The following is a 19,897-nucleotide window of genomic DNA, read 5'->3' as shown; positions in this document are numbered from 1 at the left end:
CACTTTCCCTTTGATTTCGCCTTGTACGGTGATGTTGTCCTGACCGTGGTTCCGGCAAGGTCTTGGTACTGTCTCTGATCCCACCAGACCCAGTTCTGCGCTGTCAGAGACGAGCAACCCCGAGCTGCGCCCAGCGTGAGAACCCCGGCTGCTGCGGGGAGCTGAGCCCAGCCCCAGGGGCCCACCCTGCTGGAATGTCTCTATCATCCAGCCCTTATCACCCTGGCCGGCTCTGCACCCGGACTGCCAAGTTTGGCGCTCTCCCGCCGGTCTGCTCCTAATTTAGCTGCCTAGGAGATAAGCCGGGGTATATAGCCGAGCCCAGCCACCCCCTCGCTGCGGAGCGGACACAGCAGGATGGTGAGTTCCCCCCTCCCCACGCCCTCCCTGCCCCTCGCTGGCACCGGCCTCCAGCTCCGGGAGGGGGCTGTTGTGAGTGGGAGCAGTCAGAGCCGCCCCCCCACTGTGCCGGGCGCCCCCACGCAGAACAGCTCCAGCCCCCCCACACCCTGGCGCCCTGGTGCCCAGGCAGCCCCATGGCCCGTGCGGCACATGCTGGGAGCAGCCCCTCACCGTCCAGCAGGGCACTGACTCGGGAGACCTGCCCAGGCCGTGCCGGAGCCCCATTGCTGCCCCATCAGACCCCATTGCCAGGACCTCTCCCCAGCCCCATTACTGCCGTCAGATCCCCGCTGCCTGCCCCAGCCCCAAACTTACAGCCCCTGTGGGGGACATGCAGCCAAAGACAGCTGTGAAGGGAAGACCTGGGCATCCCTGAGATTACGGGGACCCCGTCCGCCCGGCCTCTCCAGCCCTCGCCCGCCCCCAGACCCAGAGCCCTCCCCCCACCAACAGCTGAACCCCCCCCCCACCACCCCGCTCCCGTGCAGACAGTTGCCCCAGAGGGCTCCCTCCTTCCCCTGGTCCAGGCTGGGTGGCCCTTCCCTGCCCCGCTGCCCCAAGAGGTGACAGGAGTTTGAAGGGGCAGGGGGCTGTCCATGGTTTCAAACCGTTTGCCTGTTTGAGTCACACTGGCCCCAGGCCCCGGGGAGGGAGGCCACTTTCGTGCCAGCATGGGGCTCCCCGGCAGCTACATGTGCCCACTGGCATGGGTCGCCGGGTGGCTTGTTGGGGCTGGCATTCAACATATGGCTCCTTGCTGATTGGCTCTGCTGGGCCCGGCAAGCTTCCCTGCGTTTTCATTGGCTCTGCTGGGGACTGCAGGATTCCCTGTGCTCTGACTGGCTCTGCCAGGGACTGCAGGATTCCCTGTGCTCTGACTGGCTCTGCCGGGGACTGCAGGATTCCCTGTGCTCTGATTGGCTCTTTCTCCTGCAGGCCAGCAGAAAAGCGGGGACCCGAAGCAAAGCTGCTGCCAAGCGTGGCCAGAGGGGCTCCTCCAACGTCTTCTCCATGTTCGAGCAGTCTCAGATCCAGGAGTTCAAGGAGGTGAGGGTGCTGCAGCCCATTGCACGTGAACACCACCGCCCCAGAGACATTGCACGTGGTGCCCATGCAGGCATATGGCTCCTGGTGAAAGCAGAGGGAGGGCCGTGGTCTTTGCAAAGGGAAAGGGAGGAGCGTTCAGCGCTGGCTCAAAAATTAGGAGATTGGCTTAAAAAAAAATCACTAAATGTGGGATTCTTTGGGTTCAGGCCATGGTGCACACAACGAGGTCGGACCCAAGCATCAGCCTTCTTGCAGGAAGGCTGCAGCATAACACGACTTGGTGTCTTAGCTTCCAGGACCTCGACATGCAAGTGACAAAACCCGAGAGCGAGAAAGCAGGCTGCTCCCCAGAGCGGCGCTGCCAAACTCCCCTCCCCTTGCTTTAGACAGACTGACTGCACGAGGCTCAGATCACAGGTTACCCTGCAGAGCCCCCCAGGCCTGCCAGCGGGAGCAGTTTAAGGTGTAGTGTTCAACGTGAGAGTCTGTGCTTCTCGTGCCGTTTTGCAACACACCGCGCTTTGCACGGGCCGGCGGGTTTCTGAGCCTCTCGGGGGCATGTTTTCTAGCTCTTCTCCCCAGCCAGGAGATCTACGTTTGGCACCAAAGCCGAGATTCTTCCCCAAATCACCTGACTCCGGGAGCTGGAGCTGGGAGGGGGAAGCACCAAATATCATGACGCTGGCGAGTCGGCCGCGCCGGGGGCTGCAGGGAACAATGTGGCCTAGGTACACAGCCTTGGCAAGCTGGGGTGGAGCTCCCCACTCTCGCTGGTGCAAGGCTAGGGAGAGGGGAAGACGCCCGCGGGAGGGAGAGCGAGGGGGCTGGTGCCGAGCGCTGCAATCAGACACGGGCCCCAGGGCTGAGCGTCTTGTTCTCCTCCCAGGCGTTCAGCTGCATTGATCAGAACCGCGACGGCATTATCACGAAACCAGACCTGAGGGAGACCTACTCCCAGCTTGGTGAGTGAGCATCTACCTCGACCCCCGCCAGTGCGGCCTGGCCAGGGGCAGGCACCAGAGCTGCTCCCGGTAATCACTGTCATGAAGTGCCCGGCCTTAGCGACCCCCCTGGGCCTGGGTCTTGCCGCAAGCTTCAAACACAGACCACAGCGGCACTCTGTCTGTCTGTCTATCTCTCCCTCCAGCCCCGTACACGTCTGTCTGTCTATCCTGCATTCATCACCATACTGGATGCTCTTATTTCAGTTTTATTTAAACCAATCCCTCATTGCTGGGGTGGGCTGAGCCCACGAGGGGAGGAACTCAGCAGGGACTGGACCCCCAGGCTGGAGACGGGCCCGGTGGGTGGACTGGGGGCACAGGGCCCGGGGGGCAGGGTGCCTAGCTCCCGGGGGGGATCCCAGGCCAGGGGCATTGGAACTGGGGAACTTGTGTTGCTTTGGGGTTTGCTTGGTGGCCAGTGGACGCACGCACGCGTAGTCACAAGCGATGCCTGGAGGCAAGGTTGTTATTAGACTCCAAGCGTGCCACGCTTCCTTGCCAGGGCAGCTGAGACGGCTGCTGGGGGGAGTGCGGCGGAAAGGACGGGGAACTCAGGGGATGGAAGAAGGGGAAACTGAGGCAGGATGTGCCGGTTGGCGGCTCGAGGGCGTCATGGTGGGGGCAGCCCCTCTGACCCAGGTCTACAGTACAGGCTCCAAGCAGCAGCAGTGCCCACTGTAGATGTGGTTACACCAGCAAACTGCCCATCTCCCGGGAGAGCTTGTTCGGCCTCAACTCCAGTGTCCCGGTCTAGCTAGACCAGCAAAGTGTCCCTAGCACAGACCTGGCCTGGAATAAGCCTGGTTTAAACCTGTCTCAGGGTGTTGGAGGTTCCCTGCTGTCCCAATCTCTTGCAGCAGTGAGTTCCCCAGTTCCACATGGGCCCGGTTTCTGGCTGGGAATCGAAAGGGCACGAAATTCACAAATCTGAACCGCGGCAGCTTTGTCCGAGTCTTGCTTTGGTATTTCCGTGTATCGCCGTGGCGTCTGGGACACCAGCTGGGGCCGCGTGGCGCCGGGCGCTGCTCCGACGGGAAAAAAAGGGGCCGAGTTTTCAGTTCATTTGAAGCGAAACGGGGAGGCTCCTGCGCTGACGCGGAAACCCAGGAGCAAAGCTTCTCCCTGCTTCCCTGGGAACGCTGCGGGGGGGCTGCCCCGCAGTCATGCTCCCCTGGGGTGCCAGTGTACCCCCAGTTGCATGGGCCTCCCCCTCAGATCTGAGGAAGAGGAGAGTCCCGGAGCAGGAGAAAGGCAGGTGATTCTCACCCACCTGTGAACGGGGTCCTGGGCCATCCTGCACGGCTGGGGAGCGTCCCTAATAAGACAAGCCCTCGTACGTTACCAATCGATGGAGGCGAGCTCCATGACCCCCCCTTGGCACCCAGCCGCAGCAGCCTGCTTATCAGCAGAGGCGCTGATTAAATAGCGGCGAGCGCTTCCCACCAGCCATCTCGTGATCTGATTTCCTGCCCCTGCGTCATCGCTGATAAGGCCGTCTCCGCTTGCCTGCGGGGGGGGGGAGGGGGAAGGGGAGTGAGGCCCCCGGCTCCTGGCCTCATCCCGCTGCCCCGCTCCTGGGCTGGGGCCCCGCTCAGGGGCGAGCAGAGGGGTTCAGCTCGGACCCCGGCCCTGTCCCATGGTGCTTTTATAAAAGGCCTTGGAGGGGGTGAGTGCACAGGGGCGCTAGGGGGATGGCATTCGGGTGCCCCCATGGCCTATAGACCCCGACCGAGATCGGGGGAGCCCCCCCGTCATGCCGGGCCCCGCGCTGACCCTACACAGCAATGGGGCTCCATGGGGCGAGACCCCCACCTGCCACGGGCGAGCGAGCGGTGCTCTGGGTGGGGGTCGGAACGGCGGAAGGGACCCGTCCCGTCCTGGGGAAGATGGGCTGTCACCCGGTCTCCTCTTCTCCCCAGGGAAGATGAACGTGAAGGACGAGGAGCTGGACGAGATGCTGAAGGAGGGGAAGGGCCCCATCAACTTCACCGTCTTCCTCGCGCTCTTTGGGGAGAAGCTGAACGGTGAGTGGGCCGCGGTGCCTCCTCCCAGAGCTGGCTGGTGTATTTATCCTCCCCCGCCCAGGTGGGGAAACTGAGGCACGGAGCAACTGGGCGATTTGCCCAAGGTCACACCGGGGGTGGCACGGCTCTCCCGAGTCCCCGCCCAGCCCTCCGAGCCCTGCAGCGTCCCGCTGTGCCCAGCCCTGCCGCCTGGGTGCTACACAGAGCCTGCTCAAGTTACCCCGTTGGGTGCTCAGCGCGGTCCCGACACCCGGCTCCCACCTGCAGTTACTGCTCCCCTCCACCCCCGTCTTCAATGGCCGGGGGGCAGAGAGGGTCTGTGCAAGAAGGGCCCCAAATCTGAGCTGCTCCAGGCCAAAGGGGAAGCCAGTTCCAAAGCCTCTGGAGAGCAGCCAGGGCCCCCCCTCCAGCCTCCCCATAGCGCCATCACCTCCGCTGATCCCAATGGGGTGGGGTGGGGCAGGAGCTTCTTTGCCTCCCCGGGTACATCTCGCGTGCCGCCCGGCCCGAGGGGAAGCTGGGCCTGGAACGCAAAGGCCTGATCTAACCACTGGGCCATCCTTCCTCTCTCAGCGACACGGGGGGGCAGGTTCCTGCCACTGGATTGGGGGGGTCAGACAGGACAGTGCCCCATTGGCAGGTCTTGGAGTCGGGGGTTCCAGGTGGACACTGAAGGTCCCGGGGCCCGGCCTCAATCGCTTCGGCTGCGTGGCCGGCTCCCCCGTCCCAGGCTCCGGGCGCGATGCTGGAAACCCCTCTGCTCACTGATGCGAGAACTCGGCTTTTCCCTCCTTGGGGTCTTTGGACCCCCCCCAGCAATGGACCTGGGGAGATGGGGGGGGCTGCCGCTGCCCTCTGGGATGTGGCTTGGGGCAGTCGGGGGTCAGGTTCCCAGCGTCCTAGGAGAAGCCGCGCCGTGCTCCTGCCCCGAGGCAGGAATGTGGGGGGGACATTGCCAGGGAGCCTCGGCCTGTCATCCGGAGCTAACCTGTGCCCCCCCATCCCCAGGCACCGACCCGGAGGAATCCATCCTCAACGCTTTCAAACTCTTCGACCCCGACGGGACCGGCCACGTGAACAAGGAAGAGTGAGTCCAGGCGCCCCAGGCCGGGCGAGGCCGGAGGGAAGACCTGACCTGACCTCCATGGGCGGGGGGAGGAGATGCCCGGGTGCCCGATGACTCGTGGCCGGGTGGGGCCTCCCCAGCGAACGGCAGTGCCAGGAGCAGAGCCGACTCTGTGCCCCCCCAGCGCAGGGGGTGTCCCGGCCCAAACTGGGGGTGGGCTGCAGCCAATCGCTGCTCCAACGGGGAAATGCCACGGGAAGTGCTGGCAGCTGTGGCCCTGGAAGGGGGCTAGGGGGACGGGCAGTGGGGAGGGGTCTCCTGTCTGCCCCTGGCCCGGGCCCTCGGGGGCGCTGGGCACGGAGCCCAGGCTCCCCGGTCTCACTCTCGCCCTCTTCCATATGCAGGTTTAAGCAGCTGCTGCTGACCCAAGCTGACAAGTTCACCCCAGAGGAGGTGAGGCAGCCCCCAGACCCACCGCCAGCGCTGAGTGTCCCAGGATCCCCCCCGCCTGTAACCCCGCCGCCCCGTCCCAGCCCCTGGTTGGCAGGCTCTTTGCCAGCCCTTTCCCCTGCACTCCCCCGGCCCGGACAGGCTCACAGATTGGGGATCCTGTCCTGTGACAAGGTCTGCGGGGCAGGGAGTGTCCCAGCTATTTCCCGCCTGCCTGGAGAGTCCCACGGGCTTCCTGGCGCCCTGCGCTGCATGTGGAAACACAAGCATCGAAAGAAGCAGAGGATCTAGTGGTCAGAGCCCAGGGCCAAGGATCCAGGACTCCTGGGTCCCTTTCCTGACTCTCCTGCTGACCAGGAGCCAGCCACTCAACCCGCCGCCCCCTGCGGCTCATCCACCTGGGGCAGGATGTTCGGAGCTCCGACAGGGGGCTAGAGCCGGGCAGAGCATCAGCAATGGGGGCAGCTCTCCTGGCTCCAGACACTGATGGCCCCTCATCCAGGCTGCCCCAGTGCCAGCTGGGGGACAGAGGGCCCTTCAAAACTGGCCTTTTCCCGAGCTGGGAGATTTCCCAGGTGCCTTATTCAGCACCAGTGCCTTGGCCATTCATATCTATCCCTCCCGCCCATCATGTCCTGGGAGCTGGGTCAGGAGGTTCATCCCCGCTTTACAAACGGGGAAACTGAGGCACAGAGCAGGGAAGTGGACTTGCCCCAGATCACGCAGCAACTCCCTGGCAGAGTCCGGAGGAGAACCCAGGCGTCCCAGCCCGTGCCCTTGCTTGGAGAGTACCTGGGGGCTATCGCCAGGTCCCTATTTGCAGAGGGACACGGGGGGGGGGACGACGACGGCCCCTGAGTTACAGGACCTGGCCTGAAGAGAGCCAGTGAGGCTGGGTGTGGACATGGGCCCATCACCCCACGTCTGATCTGGGGCCTGGGGTGCCGCCAGCCGGGGCTCAGCGCCTGCAGGGGCCATGGAGCCAGCCCCACCACTCACCCCCCCCCACCCTGGGTCTCTCCTGCCCAGGTGGAGCAGATGTTCGCGGTGACGCCCATCGACGTCGCGGGAAACATCGATTACAAATCCCTCTGCTACATCATCACCCACGGCGACGAGAAGGAGGACTGACGGGGGGCGGCCGGTCGACGCCTGCCCCACCCGCCTAGCGCCCTTGAAATAAAAACCTGAGCTGATCAGCCAAGGCATCCCCGTCTCTGCGAGTGAGGGGGGGGGGACACGCTGGAGGCAAGCCCTGTCTGTGACCCAGGGGAGAGGGATGCTACGGGCTGGATCCAAAGGGCCGGGCAGGGCGTGAGGCTGGGGGGATCCTGGCACAAGGCCCAGTGGGTGACCGCCGGTGGGCACGCAGCCCTTGGTGCCCTGTGGGGCATGGGGGGCAGGCCGGAGGAGGACCCACGCCCTGCAGGGTGGCTCGCTGGCCCATGACGGAGGCGGGGGGCGCTGGGAATCCGCCCTGCGGGAAGCAGCCTGGCGGAGATGCTCTTCGAATCCCTGGTCTGCTGCGGCTGCAAGACTTGCCACGGGATCCTCTCCTGGCTGGAGAGGTGAGAGGCTCCTCTGCGCAGGGGAACAGGGAGACCTACGCACCCCACCCGCTGTCACCACGGCCCCCCGTTCTCAGACCCCTTGTCCGCCCGCCCCGTCTTCTTCCAAGTTAACCAGCGGCGGACGGGGCGGTTTAGAGGTGACTCTGCTTCGCTTGTGACCGATTTCCCCTCCTGCGCTCGCTGTTCCTACAGCACGTCGGCTTCTGAACCAACAGCTCCCAGTCCCGGCTCTTGGGGGCTGTGTCGTGGGGAAGGAGCTGCAGGGGCCAGAGACGCCACAGCCCCGTTCAGCCTGGGACACTGCCAGGGCCCATCGGAGCAGGAGCACGGGTCGGAAAAGCAAGCGCTGGCCCAGAAAGATGCCGGACTGTGGCTGGGACAAACGTTTCCCAAGAGGCGGCAGCAGCCCTCGAACCGGAAGGCTAGTTCGCCCCTGCCCACCTTCCCCAGCTGGCGTCAAACCAGAGATGAGTTGCCCAAAGCACTTTATTCATTAGGAAGCCAAAAGCAGTGGGAAAAGCAAGGGGCCGGTGCCCCGGCTGATGTCAATCGGCCTGGCCCCACCGGTTCCCTGCAGCGCGGCATCCGGCCCAGGCTAGCCGGCGGACGAGGCACCATACTGCCAGGGCCAAGCTGGGAGCTGGCAAAGCCGCTGGATGTGCCGGACGCGGAGCCGGCGCCGCCTTTTCGGGTTGTCTGCTCCAGCGGCCCTGGGAAGTGGGGAGAGAGCAGCATGGGGCAGTCAGCCTGTGAGCGTCTCCAGGCAGGGTCCTGCTTTCTGCCTCCATTCCCCCCATCTCCTTCACAGTCCAACCTCCCCGGGGCACGAGGGGCTCATCCCCGCCAGGGCTAGCCCCCAGCTGCCCGCACTGCCTGGGGCTCACCGCCCCCATCCCGCCGGGCACAGTATCCCCCGGTTGCTGTGTGCTCCAGGCCCCCCTCCGTGCCCGATCCCCAGAGACAGGCCCCCCTCCGTGCCTGATCCCCAGAGACAAGGGCATCACAAGGCAAGGAGCAAAGGGGCCCCGGGGACAGCGCAGCCCTCAAAGGGCAGGGCTGGGTTGGGGGAGGAGGCACTGGGGTTGAGGGAACCCCAGCAGCTGATAAGGTCTCCAGGGCAGGCTCCTGCCCCAGCGCTGTGTTCAGGGCATGGTGCTATGGGTCTCGCTCCCCCAGCCCGGGGATCTGCCGTGGGGTTTCACCTACCCAGCTGGTCCTGTGCGATGCTCCAGCCAGCCGGCTCTGGGCCTCGCGGGGGGGTACAAACAGCAGCAGCAGCAGCAGCAGAGGGAAGCTTTTGGGGAAAGGGGGCTCCGGGCAGGCCGCGGGCATCAGTGCTGGATCTCTGGAGGGAGAGATGGGGGTGAGCCCTCGCGGGATAATCCAGGGGATGGAGGAAGCACGAGGCGGGGGATGAGCCCTGGAGATGCGGCGGACGAGAGGGGGTGAGGTCTGCCGGGGACAATTCCTGGGGTGGGGGCGATCGCTGGGCCAGGAGGGGGCTGTTTCCGGGATAACCGCCGAGGAGGACAGGCTGAGGTTCCCCGTGCGGGATGGGCCGTGGCCTGGCGCTCTCACCTGGGGGTTCCCTGCACATCTTGATCTGGGTGCAGATATCCCCGGCCTCCTGGTTGTTCTGCAGCGCATCCGAGATCTGATCTTTGTACTTTTTCACCAGCGATTTGCACACACGGCCCAGGCTCCTCCCCAAAGCCTTGCACACAGAGTTCAGAGCCTTCTCGATGTCGTCCTGCGGCGAGAGCCCCGGCACATGAGCCCTTTCCTCTCCCGTACCTTCCCCATCAGTCAGGGAATCCTCCCCCCACCCCTCCCCATCTCTCCTTCCCCCCCCCCACCATCACACCCCCTTCCCCACCGTTCCTCACTCCCCCGCCCCCCTGCTCTAACCCCTAGAGCAGCACCGGGCCACTTACCTCGTCAGGGTCATCGCCGAGCATCGACTTGAGCTTCTCCATAACCTTGGTGCAGATGGTGCACTTCTTGCTCGGGGCCGCTTCATCTTCCAGCTGATCCCACTGCCAGCGACAGAACAGACAAGCCCTGTAGTGCAGCTCCGGGACCAGCGCCCCGTGCTGCCGGGACGACGTCCGGGCAGAGAGGGACTTACAGACGGGCTGGGCCGGGTGTTTCATTGTTACCGCCTCTGACTAGGGGCTCTGCGTCCCATCCGTTCTCTATCTCAAGCACGTGGCTAGCCGCCCCCTTATGAACTATTATTATTATTCATATTGCTGTAGCACCTCGGAGGCTGGTGAGGGAGCAGGACCCTGTGCCGGGTGCTGCACAAACGCAGGCCAAAATGACACACTCTTCCCTAAAGAGCTGCCAACCTCTGACTACCTCACTGTCTTCAGTGTATTTGTTCAGGCTGGTTGGACGCTTCCCCCTGAAGCTGGGTTTTTTTTTCCAATGGGAAGCTGGGTTTTCGACTCAGGGAAATGCTCCCCGACAAGCATCCTCTTCCCACGGGAATGTTCAGTTGCTCATTTTGGGCACCCATCACCCCTCCATGTTGCCCTCTCGCCAAACTGCCGTCAGTTCCCCTCCCCTGGCTCTCTGCCGCGGGACAGAAATGGGGGAGGCGAGCTGGCCCTGGCACTCACCAGAAGAAAGTCGCCCGCGAGATTGCTGCAGTACTTCTCTCTCTGGCACTGCACGGCTGTCGCCATGTCCTGGCACCAGAAATCGGGTCCTTGCAAACATGACTCGGGAACCAAATCTTGGCTGGCCAACGCTGCCAGACAAAGAGACAAGTGGGAGGCGCACCGAGCCTTAAAGTTCTCTAGCAGGCCCTGGCGCTTCCCCCGGGAGAACGCAAGCGCCCCCATGCTTATCTGGTGCGCGACACTGGGCTGGCCCCACAGCCGCTTGGTCAGCGTTTCTCCAGTTCAGCTCGGTGGATCTTGAACGCGCTAGATAATAACACGTCCGCATGAAGTGCACGTTGGTCCCGCTGGGGCCGGGCTGGCTCCACCTTGCCTATGGGACGTCTCAAGATACAAAGAGACGCTAAAAGCGCCAGCTACAGGGGGTTACAGTGGATAAGAAGCTGGGTAGGAGTCAGCAGTGTGCCCTGGGTGCCAAGAAGGCTAATAGCATATTGGGCTGCATTAGTAGGAGCATTGCCAGCAGATGGAGGGAAGTGATTCTTCCCCTCTATTCAGCACTGGTGAGGCCGCATTCGCAGTATTGTGTCCAGTTTTGGGCCCCCCACTACAGGAAGGATGTGGACAAGTTGGACAGAGTCCAGCAGAGGGCAAAAAAAATGATTAGGGGGCTGGAGCACAGGACTTATGAGGAGAGGCTGCAGGAACTAGGCTTGTTTAGTCTGCAGAAGAGAAGAATGAGGGGGGATTTGCTAGCAGCCTTTAACTACCTGAAAGGGGGTTCCAGGGAGGATGGGGCTAGGCTGTTCTCAATGGTGGCAGGTGACAGAACAAGGAGCAACGGTCTCAAGTTGCAGGGGGGGAGGTCTAGGTTGGATATTAGGAAAAGCTTTTTCACCAGGCGGGTGGTGAAGCACTGGAATGGGTTACCTAGGGAGGTGGTGGAAGCTCCATCTTTAGAGGTATTTAAGCTGTGGCTTGACACAGCCCTGGCTGGGATGATTTAGTTGGGGTTGGTCCTGCTTTGAGCAGGGGTTGGACTAGATGCCTCCTGAGGTCCCGTCCAACCCTCATCTTCTCTGAGTCTATGATCAGAGGTCTCCTGGGTGTACAAAACCAGCGTCTTGCTGGGTGTGACGGCGGTGACTTTCATGGGGTTACACCAGGGCAGTTCTGCCCCAATGGGTCATTCTAGCCTTTGCATTAACACGCAAGGGGAAAAATATGGAGCTTTTCTAATAGTGGGATCTGCTGCTGTCCTGAGAAGCCCACAACCCTCAGGAGGAACATTATAATATTATTATTATTTATTAGAGTGACAGGACCCCGGCATGCCACGCAATGCACTAACGAGCTGACAACCCAAATAAACCCAACCTAGCTGCACTGCAAGATTTGGGAGCATTGTTCACGCCAGCAAGGGAGTTGCCAGAGCAGAGCAGAGTGAGTGCCCAGCCCACCCCGGATCCTGTCTCTGACAAGACCCAAGCCCGGAGGCGGTCCAAGGAAGAGGCAGGGAAATCCCAAAGCAGCCCACCAGCTGACTTTCCTTCCTGCACAATTCCCCTGACGCGCTCAGCGGCTTCGCCCAGCTTGGGGAGCCGTGCGGTCAACCCCGAGTGTCCAAAAATCCTGAGTCCAGCCCCCAAAATCATGAGATTTCAAAATTTAAAAAGGGGGTGTCTTTTTATTGGTTTTCTGGGGCTAGATTGTTTTGGGGTCCAGGTGTTTCTCTTCACCTTTGAGGGCAAAAAACCCCACTGTTTTTCTTACATAGAAACTGAGACGCTGAGCTAATCCCCCCAGCCCAGCAGCTGGGACGCTAACGAAACAAGCCGACGGCTGGCGATCAAGTCGTGAGCGTCGGCTTCACTGGCCCGAGGCTCGCTGGGCCTAGGGTTGCCCCAGCCCATCTCTCTGGTCCCGAAGCAGATGAAACCCCTTCGGAGTTCTCACGAACATAAGGACAGCCAGACTGGGTCAGACCAAGGGTCCGTCTAGCCCCATGTCCTGTCTTCCGACAGCGGCCAATGCCTGGCGCGTCAGAGGGAATGAAGGGGCCTGGCAATGGACCCGGGGGGGGGCTGGGAAGGAAGCCGACCCCTCCCTTGCTTCTTACCTGTGGCCACAGCGAAGAGCACTTGGAGGGCGAGTATCAAAGCCATTGGAGTCTGATGGCGCTGCCCTGCCCAGGGCTCTCGCGGTGGCTTTTATCGCCCAAGTGGAGGACGTGCCGCGGTCTGGCTGGGCCAGTCAGAGCTTCTGAAAGCCGGAGACACCCAAAAAAGCAGTGTTGAGGTCTTGCAGCCGCCCCCTGCCCCCCTCCCTTCTCTTCCTTCCTCCCTCCCAGGCCCCGGCTTTCTGCAGAGAGCCTCACCACAGAAACTAACAAGACGAGGGAGGCAAAACCCCCTCAGGCTCTGCTCTGGTGGGGGCCAGTTTCCTCTCCCGCTGCCTCCCCAGTGGGCTCCCGGCACCCTGTTCTTGGGGCCCGGGTGTGCTCCCCTCTGCCCTGGAGAGGTACTCAGCATCTGCTCCCTTCCCAGCAGGTGGGTGGCCCAGGTAATACCTGGTTGGGGTAACTCGAGGATCCCAGCCTCCTCCCTGCAGCCGCTGTCTTCTCAGCATCGGCAGGGGCGGTGGGCCAGCCTACTGCAGGGACCACAGTTCAGCCCCAGGCAGCTGGGAACAATTGCAGAAGCAGCTGGTGGTTTCCCGCCCAGGCCTTTCTGTCTGTTCGCTCATAGACGAGGGGCTGCCTCCGGGCTCAGAAAGCAGAACCACCAGGGTTCATCTTCACCCGTTCCCAGCTGCTTTGGTCCAACCGTGCGTCACTGCTGGGGGCTCACGTCAACGCACTGCGGCTTGGGGATGGAAGGGGCCACCGTGAGTTACGGTAGGCGCAATCGAATCGGCCGAGATGCCTTCTAATATACTGAGCAAGGCCAAGCCTGGGGCAGCCGCTGGCCACTTGTGGCCAGGACAAAACTTGAGCTGCCGTGAGGAGGCTGGTTTCCAAGCCGTAACAGAACTTCACCCCGCCACCTAGGACTGGTTAATTCCCTCTTGCTATGGATTTTACCAAAAAGGAACTTCTTTGCTTTGCCAAGAAGGAACTTTTTGCTAGGGACTTTGCCATAGGAACGGCCAGAATGGATCACACTGAGGTCCATCTAGCAGATGCTGCAGGGGAACAGGAATGAAGCCTGAGATAGCAGATGTGGGATAACCTGACCTCCACATAGGTCTCCCCTCAAGCCCAAGGTTTAATTTCCTCCCCCAAATTAGCTTTAACGTAAACTCCGGATATTCTGGCATCCAGATAAATGTCCCGTTCCTTTTTCAACCCTGCAAAATGCTTGGCATCCTGTGGCAGGGAGTTCCACAGTCTAACTGTGCATTGTGCTATTTCCTTTTAGCAGTTTCCCACATGGTCATGTCATCAAATGCCCCCTCGTTCTTGTGTTATGCAGCAGGGAGAACCGAAGCACCCAAACTCCCTTCTCTAGACCAATTATTCTTACAGGTAGAGACTCCAGACACATCCCATTATAGGAGCCTGTTTTCAGAGGCTTATGGCTTTGCCAAATTTGACCCTTTCAGGCTGAAATTTTCCATGCTGGGTGTCTGCCCCAGGCTGAGTTTTAGGGGGAAGTTTCAACAAAAATGGTGCAGCCGTTTCTTCGAAGGAGGGGAGAAAAAAACACCGTTTTTTTGCCCCAACTGAAAAACTGCTGTGAGCGGTTGCAGTGAGAAGCCCTAGATTCCACATGCTTTGGAGCAGGGCCTTGAAATCGGGTGGCGAGAACACCTTGGTGTCAGGGCTGTGCCTTGTGCTGCCCTTGGGAACATTGGCGCAGCTTTGGCCAAGCTGCAAGACTTTGAAAAGTTGCAGTGTGCACATGCTTCCGAGCGGCCTGCTAGGGTTCGGGAAGGTGGCTTGATTTCACGTGCACTCAGCAAGAGACTGTCAGGGACCAGCTAATGGGGACAGGGGCAGAAGGGGGCAGTGATTCTGGGGAGCCCAGGTGTGCCTTTCTGTGTACTTGCGAGATGGTCAGCGATGCAACCCCACGTTCTGGGTGTCCTTAAGCGGCAGGGACAGCAGGAGATGGCTCACTGGATGATTGCTCTGTTCTGCTCATTCCTTTTGAAGCATCTGGTGCTGTCTGAAGACACTGGGCTAGATGACCCGTTGCTCTGACCCAGGGTGGCTGGGTGGCATGATGAAACAGCTGGTTTTGCAGTTTGCTTTTTTAAAAACCCAGGAAATTACACACCACCCCCTCCCCTGTGTTACAAGAACATTGTTCAGGTGGAAAGTCAAACACTCCGAAGTCAGAAAATGCCAGGTCTATGCAACCTGAATTCAGCAACGACGTTGTGTGTTATATTCATAACCTTTCCGTACATGGTCACCTACATTGTGCTCTTTTTTTGGCACAAGGGGGCCTGTGGTGGGGTGTATAAACCTCGTACCGAATGAGAAGGGTTAATCAGACCCTGAGATCCTCACCTGGGTGCACCTGGAAGGCGGGTCGGACTCAGAGAGGAGTTGAAAGGCTAGCTGGGAGGAGACGACCAGGAGAGAGATGGGCTGGAGTCCCTGACAGGAGCCGGGTGAAGGGAGAAAGCACAAGGGACTAAATGTGCTGGGTGAAAGTTGTTTCCTTTGTGTTTTTGGCTGGTTGTGTTGGGGTGTGTGTTGGTTTGAGTGTTGCTGAGGGAAGCCCTGCGAGCTGCTGCTCTGGAAGGAGAGGGAGGATGAAGAGCAGCCGGAAGATGCTGTGTTGATTGCACCATTTTACTGGACATGGCTTGTTTGGGATCTTGGTACCCTGGAAAGGCAGGTTCCCTCGTCACTGCTACACCAGACCGATGAAGATCGGAGAAAGCGAGAGGGGCAGAGCTGATGAAATACCATGTCCTGCCGCAAGGGGGTGCTCTGGGACGGTGTGGCTGCAACAGGACTGAATTAAAGCAGCACCTTAATTAACATCAACCAATTCTCCTTTGTCCACTACTTTCTTTCCCTTGGCAGAAACCAGCCATGCTAGACCCTAGCATATCGCCAGCTTCCTGATGTTTTACTCTGCAGTTTTCAATGACTGTTTCAACCAGTTTGCCCAGTCCAGATTATTTACTGCCCTGTAATTCCTCACGTCACACACTTAAATACAGGTACAACATTTATGACCCTCCAATCCCCTGCTCCAGTAGCTGTTTTTAATGAGAGCATGCCTATTTTTCCTAGCTGCTCAGCACACACCCACACCCCCGAGCTACTCTGGACTCTCGGCTGGACCATCTGGGCCTGGTGATGTATTGCTTTTTAAATGATCAATTTATTCCGGTACCTCTTCTTCTGACACCGTTTTTAATAGCACCGCATCCTTATTACCAGGAAAGAGCAGGTGTAGGGAAGGTGCTTTTGCAACACCCTCAGCAGGGAAAATTGATGCAGGGAAATCAATTTCGTTTCCCAGCAATGCACTTAATTGAGCCCGGTCCTGAAGTCGGGCTTTCTGCTGTGTGTTTGTACAGCACCTGGCACAATGAGGGGTCCTGCTTTGTGATCAGGGCTCCTCGGAGCTACCACAATGCAAACAGTCAAAAATAATAATAGGTTGGGTCTCCTGTGGAACCTTTTTAAAGAGCTGCAGATTTGCTCCCCTGCTGCTGGCTTGTATAGCATTAGCCACTCAACCTCCGCATTCTGCAATTCCTTCAGAACGCTCCTGCTCCAGGACCCATGAGGGTCTCCTGGTGCGCTGCAGTAACTGACACGTTTGTGAAGGCTGCAAATTATGCCATCCAGCCTCAGTGGGTTGGTGTTTAATTTAGGAGCTTTTCCCACACCTCCCTCTCTGATACAGCCTCATCTTTATCACCCCAAAAGCGAAGCTCTGGCGTACGTATTCTCCTTGTAGTCTCAGCAGCAAAGACAGATGCAAAGAAATAGATTAGTTACTCTGCAAAGTCAGTATACTCCTGGCGACCTCTCACAAGCTTCCTGCATTAAGAATCTCGTGTTATGTGTGTAAAATGCTGTCGTGGCGGCCTCTGTGCTGAATCAAAGCATTTCATTTCCTCAGGAACAAGCATCCTCAGTTATTGTTGTTTTTAAACCTTCCTTTTTAAATGTAGCGTCACCTGCTCGTTTTGATACAATTCCTCCCCCGAAGGCGTTGCACTTAATTATGTTGTGGCTGATACTACTTAGTGGCTCAGCGATAGCTCCCACGTCAACCGCCTCTTGGGGGTTACTTAGGAGGAAGCCGAGAACGAGCATCTCCTCTCCTGTGCTCAAAAATTAGCTGTTCCGAGAAGCAGCTATTGAAGGTGTCAACAAAGTTGTTGCTCTTGCTTTTGCCCCACTGGTTCGTGGCCATCGAGCTGATTGAAGGTACTGGGGGAATCCAGAGCCAGGTTCAGGTAGACGCTCTGCCTCTAACCCAGCCACAAAGGCTGCAGAGGCAGGGCCCTTTAAAAACAACCCCTTTGCCAGGGCTACTTACTAAAGCAGAAGTGGCTGTGAGCGTGCAGCCTTCTTCACTAGCCATGGGGGGCACAGAGGCCTGGATCAAGAGCTAACCGCCTGTCATGCGGACTGGCTTGAGTGGGGGGGCATTTAGTATATTGTGTGACATCAGCATGTCAGAGTCATAATAATCCATGTGGGATAGGCCATGTCAGGTACTGTTAGGAAGGTTATAATGTGCTAAGTAAGATAATAATACTTGTGTGATATGTGAAATGGAAGTTATAGATGTATTTGAGATCTCTGTATTTCAAATTGTTCTGCCTGGGCAACACCCCAGATAGGAAGGCTGCAGAACAATGGCCTGCATAATGACCCATCAAGGCATTCCCAGGTGGAAGGGGCCCTGAGGGAGAAGCCAGCATCACCACTGAGTCACCAGAACCTGCTGACGTGACTCTGGACTCCATGGCAGGCAGCCTACCTGATGAAGCATCAGGACTGTCCCATGTGACTATGGACCCCAGGCACACCGGAGGAGTCACCAGGATTGGCCCATGTGACTATGGACTCCATTTTGGGTCTGGTGACTGCCCACAGGCCGCATGGCCGGAGGAGGGGGTTTATAAGATCAAGCCAGAGAAACCATTTGGTCTTTGTTCCTGTCCAGTCTGCAGACACACACCTATCTCTGGACCAATCCATCTTGCAACTGAACCGAAGGACCTAGACCCATCCAGATACTGGATGTGAACCAGAGAGAACTACACAAGCCTGCAAATCCACATTTCTTCCAGAAACCTGAAGTATATGGACTTTTAATCATTTGTATATCTGTGATTTACTTTAACCCTTTAACATTTCTCTCATGGTTTATTTCTTTCTTTGTACAATAAACCTTTAGTTTAGATACTAAAGGATTGGCTGCCAGCGTGGTATTTTAAGTAAGATCCAAACTTATATTGATCTGGTGCTGTGGCTGACCCTTTGGGGTCAGAGGGAACCTTTTGAGCAAAGAGCAGAGAGTTCTAGTAACTGGTCTCTTTGCTGGACCTGGTGCTGGTTTGGGAGCCTGGAGCTGAAATGCAGTAAAGGGGGCTGTGGGCATTCGTGGACTGGCTTCTTGATATCCAGTGAGGGGTAATCAGAAGCAGTTCGTGGCTGGTTGGGAAGCCGGGCTTCAGTGTCACCCACCAGCGTGAGGAGAATCCGCTCTCCTTTTGCAGCCTGCCCTGACCTTGGCATTATCAGTTGGCAACCCTGAGCACGGGTCGTATCACACTGCCCAACTAGACTGGGAACTTCCAGCGCTTCTCCCAGCAGCACCGCCTGCTAGTCACCACAGCACAGGCACGGCCAGCGTTGGGCCTGTCCCCCTGATCCAGGGTTGGCACAGGAGCTCCCTGCCCTAGGCAGGACAGCGCTGGCGGAGGCTGAACTGCACGTTGTAGTCCACCCGCCTGGAGTGGCTTGGCAGTAGGATAGGCGTTCGGGGTGCATGTGAGCACAGAGGGTATCGGCAAGGAGGCAAGCTGAGCCCATAGGCCCCTCTCACCGGGTGGGCCGCTCAGCATTACTGCAGGACCCCTGCCCGCTCCAGAAGGGAGGGAGCCCAGCAGAGGTCAGGAGATCGCTTCACACCTGCGTCAGGATTCACAGAGCGCAAGGCCAAGAGGGACCATTGTGATCCTCCAGTCTGACCTGCTGTGTGGCATCGGCCAGAGACCAGCCCCTCAGTCATTCCTAGAGCAGAGTTTTTAGAAAAACATCCCAGCTGGATTTAAACATGGTCAGTGATGGAGAACCGACTGTGGCCCTTGGCACAGTGTTCCCAGAGCTAGTTACTCTCTCTCTCTCTGTTAAAACTTTACACCTTGTTTCCCATCTGAATTTGTCTACTTTCAACTTCTAGCCATCAGCTCGTGTTATTCCTGGCTCTGCTAGAACGGAGAGCCCATTATCAAACATTTGTTCCCCCTGTAGGTACTCGTAGACTGGGATCAAATCACCCCTTAACCTTCTCTTCGTTAAGCTAAATAGATGGAGCTCCTTGAGTCTTTCACTATCAGGCAGGTTTTCTAACCCTTCAATCATTCTCACGGCTCTTCCCTGACCCCGCTCCAATTTATCAATGTCTTTCTTGAATTCAGTCCGCGCCAGCCTACAGCATCTGCTGCTCGGGGCAGCTCAGGGTCTCTCTGGGGGAAATGCACAGTCCACAACATCCTAGGCTGGGCCAACCAGGTACGCAGTAGTGATGTGCTGTGCAGAGGTCTTCGACCCTCACTTAGAGCTGGGGGCAGGTAGGCTCGCCTCGGTGGCCTTTGAATCCCTCTAAGTCTGAGCCGGTCTTGTCTCTTGTGCTAACACTTGTGTTCCTTCCCACGTGCTGGGGCCCAAGCTCTATTGCGGTGAGAGCCGAGCTGTCTTGTGGCTCAGTGGATACAGCGCCTCTGAGCATCTCTGTACTGGGGGGGCGGCAGCTTCAGAGACAGCACAGAGCAGAGTGGGGGCAGTAAGCGAGGTTATTCACACGTCCGCTTTCCTGTGGGCAGGAAATTCATGTTTCTTGTCAGGTCTCAAATAGACAGGAAGCAGCTAAGAGCAACTGTGAGCTAGAACCTCACACCCCGGCCTGCGCTAGAGTCACTTTCCACCCCCAAACCCAGCTCAAAAAACCAGCTCAGTGTTGCTAAGAAGCCCGGGGAAGGGGGGCGGCAATTTCCTTGCCCAGTGTGCTACCTATTTAACCTGTGCCTCCCAGGGACTGGCCAAGATTCTCCATCCATGCGGCAGCGCAACCGTGTTTGTGTCACCAGCTCACAACCACCACGCTGAGCGATCCCCTCAAAGCACCTAGCCTCACAATAGCTTGCGGGTGGTTGTGTACAGGGGAAAATCTGGACCCAGCCCCCTAGTGTCTCAGTGACGGAGGGAGGGTATGGAGGGACCCCACAAAGCAGTGCCAGCAGCATGGGACGTCCCAGGCACAGCGGGCAGAAGGGCTGGCCCGCCAAATCGGTTCCCAGACACAGCAGGAGGTCTCACGTTAAGGAAATTATGCAGCGCCAGGTGCCTGGGCCAGTCTGGGACCCGTGCCCATGACGCCAAGGGGACGTAAGGCCCAAAACAGCTTTGAGGATCTGGGTCTTAATCCCTCTGTGCCTCAGTTCCCCCCTGTAAAATGCGGCTCGCAGCTGGGCCTTTTCTCCCCCGCGTGGGCTC

General features: G+C 58.9%; 2 protein-coding genes across 2 annotated transcripts; one reads left to right on the top strand and one right to left on the bottom strand.

Moving 5' to 3' along the window:
* Positions 1–327: 327 nt before the first annotated feature.
* Positions 328–7,192, top strand: MYL7 (myosin light chain 7). The gene is made up of 7 exons (XM_067545814.1): positions 328–360; positions 1,339–1,449; positions 2,336–2,411; positions 4,373–4,477; positions 5,486–5,564; positions 5,948–5,996; positions 7,023–7,192. The coding sequence occupies exons 1-7, from the start codon at positions 358–360 to the stop codon at positions 7,122–7,124; spliced, it is 525 nt and encodes a 174-aa protein (XP_067401915.1). The 5' UTR covers positions 328–357; the 3' UTR covers positions 7,125–7,192.
* An 859-nt stretch (positions 7,193–8,051) lies between these two features.
* Positions 8,052–12,413, bottom strand: LOC137151562 (saposin-C-like). The gene is made up of 6 exons (XM_067545815.1): positions 12,311–12,413; positions 10,189–10,319; positions 9,499–9,600; positions 9,143–9,314; positions 8,771–8,909; positions 8,052–8,274 (listed from the first exon to the last, which is right to left on the bottom strand). The coding sequence occupies exons 1-5, from the start codon at positions 12,354–12,356 to the stop codon at positions 8,896–8,898; spliced, it is 465 nt and encodes a 154-aa protein (XP_067401916.1). The 5' UTR covers positions 12,357–12,413; the 3' UTR covers positions 8,052–8,274; positions 8,771–8,895.
* Between the last annotated feature and the right edge of the window lie 7,484 nt (positions 12,414–19,897).

The sequence above is a fragment of the Emydura macquarii genome, unplaced genomic scaffold (assembly GCF_026122565.2).
Source record: "Emydura macquarii macquarii isolate MOO-44397 ecotype Brisbane River unplaced genomic scaffold, CSIRO-AGI_Emac_v2 contig_1110, whole genome shotgun sequence".
Lineage (NCBI taxonomy): Eukaryota > Metazoa > Chordata > Testudines > Chelidae > Emydura > Emydura macquarii.
The sequence above is the reverse complement of the archived record's forward strand: the minus strand, read 5'-3'. Positions and strand labels throughout refer to the sequence as shown.

Coding starts and splice junctions, on each gene's coding strand:
- MYL7 (XM_067545814.1), top strand. Junction 5,565..5,947: donor GGCCACGTGAACAAGGAAGA/GTGAGTCCAGGC, acceptor TTCCATATGCAG/GTTTAAGCAGCTGCTGCTGA. Junction 5,997..7,022: donor ACAAGTTCACCCCAGAGGAG/GTGAGGCAGCCC, acceptor TCTCCTGCCCAG/GTGGAGCAGATGTTCGCGGT.
- LOC137151562 (XM_067545815.1), bottom strand. CDS start 12,356: ATGGCTTTGATACTCGCCCTCCAAGTGCTCTTCGCTGTGGCCACAG. Junction 9,601..10,188: donor TCGCGGGCGACTTTCTTCTG/GTGAGTGCCAGG, acceptor TGTCGCTGGCAG/TGGGATCAGCTGGAAGATGA. Junction 9,315..9,498: donor TCGGCGATGACCCTGACGAG/GTAAGTGGCCCG, acceptor CTCTCGCCGCAG/GACGACATCGAGAAGGCTCT.